Source organism: Mizuhopecten yessoensis, unplaced genomic scaffold (genome assembly GCF_002113885.1).
Source record: "Mizuhopecten yessoensis strain PY_sf001 unplaced genomic scaffold, ASM211388v2 scaffold716105, whole genome shotgun sequence".
In the NCBI taxonomy this organism is placed as follows: domain Eukaryota; kingdom Metazoa; phylum Mollusca; class Bivalvia; order Pectinida; family Pectinidae; genus Mizuhopecten; species Mizuhopecten yessoensis.
The window spans coordinates 35,887-37,660 of NW_018479950.1; the positions used below are offsets into that span (position 1 = coordinate 35,887).

Genomic DNA, 1,774 nt, shown 5'->3' on the forward strand with positions numbered 1-1,774 from the left:
CCTAATGTGTTCTTACTAACACAGTCAATGTCTACAGGTAAATTCTAATGTGTTCTTACTAACACAGTCAATGTCTACAGGTAAATCCTAATGTGTTCTTACTAACACAGTCAATGTCTACAGGTAAATTCTAATGTGTTCTTACTTACACAGCCAATGTCTACAGACAAACCCTAATGTGTTCTTACTAACACAGTCAATGTCTACAGGTAAATTCTAATGCGTTCTTACTAACACAGTCAATGTCTACAGGTAAATTCTAATGCGTTCTTACTAACACAGCAAATGTCTACAGGTAAATTCTAATCTGTTCTTACTTACACGGCCGACGTTTACAGAGCAGTTAAATATTTGTCACTTTAATTGTTTTAGTGTCTGTATGTCCGTCAATTAACAACTTGTTTGACCCAAATCATACATCGAAATCGACTTTGCTTCTTTTTCCTTCTGAAGGATTAATGGTTGCAGAGACAATATCGTTTACTATTAATAACAAACATTTATAAAGAGACATACATCTGTTGTTTCCTACCTTGCTATGTGAGTTTGACAAGTTGAAACTTTTATCAAACATTTAACAAGTGTGTATTTTACAGAATCACGAATGGTGACCCTAACACATTCTGGCAGTCGGATGGGTCTGCTCGCTCCCACTGGATGAGGTAGGCTCATTCATGTATTGAAATTAATAGTTTACAAGACTTCAATTATCCATTTGTAATTTTAACAGATAATTGTATTGGTCTCCTTGGTAACAATTACATGAAGTTAAGAAATGAAGTTACCAAGTACGTAAACTTTTCATTGATGTTATATATATTAACATAAAGTAAATATGTTATTATAAACTCAAAATTTCAAGAAATTTATATTTTACAATAGATTTCATCAGAGATAAATCCTTAGACCACACTTTGGATTTTTATTTGTCAGTTAAGGAAACTTATGAAATTTAACAAAAGTAAAATTTGTATAATTGGGCAGACTGCATGTAAAGCACAATGTGGTAATAAAGAGCCTGTCCATCTCCGTGGCCTCGTCTGACTCCAGCTACATGCCTGAGGTAGTGTCGATTGCTGGAGGGAAAAGCTACAGAGGCCTCCGACCCATCAAGGAGGTGCGGATACCCAGGTATTGGCCACTGTCCTGTACAGATTAAACACTCATCCAACCTGGTACTGTATACATCATAAGATACTACATAAGACTGTACAGTATATAATACTGTCTACATAACATAATACTGTGTACGTTACATAATGCTGTGTACGTTACATAATGCTGTGTACGTTACATATTACTGTGTATGCTACATAATACTGTGTACGTTACATAATGCTGTGTACGTTACATAATGCTGTGTACGTTACATAATGCTGTGTACGTTACATAATACTGTGTATGTTACATATTACTGTGTACGTTACATAATACTGTGTACGTTACATAATACTGTGTATGTTACATATTACTGTGTACGTTACATAATACTGTGTACGTTGCATAAAACTGTGTATGTTACATAATACTGTGTACGTTACATATTACTGTGTATGTTACATATTACTGTGTAAGTTACATAATGCTGTGTATGTTACATAATACTGTGTACATTACATAATACTGTGTACGTTACATAATACTGTCTACATAACATACAACTGTGTACGTTACATAATGCTGTGTACGTTACATATTACTGTGTATGCTACATAATACTGTGTACGTTACATAATGCTGTGTACGTTACATAATGCTGTGTACGTTACATAAT

At 34.0% G+C, this 1,774-nt stretch overlaps 1 protein-coding gene across 2 annotated transcripts in view; it reads left to right on the forward strand.

Moving 5' to 3' along the window:
• LOC110441715 (zinc finger ZZ-type and EF-hand domain-containing protein 1-like) overlaps positions 1–1,774 on the forward strand; it is a 92,091-nt gene that overhangs the window by 14,546 nt on the left and 75,771 nt on the right. For both annotated transcript variants that reach the window (XM_021484935.1, XM_021484936.1), the window contains exons 10-11: positions 597–662; positions 985–1,131. In XM_021484935.1, the coding sequence (XP_021340610.1) occupies positions 597–662; positions 985–1,131 (213 nt within the window). The remainder of the gene's footprint in view (positions 1–596; positions 663–984; positions 1,132–1,774) is intronic.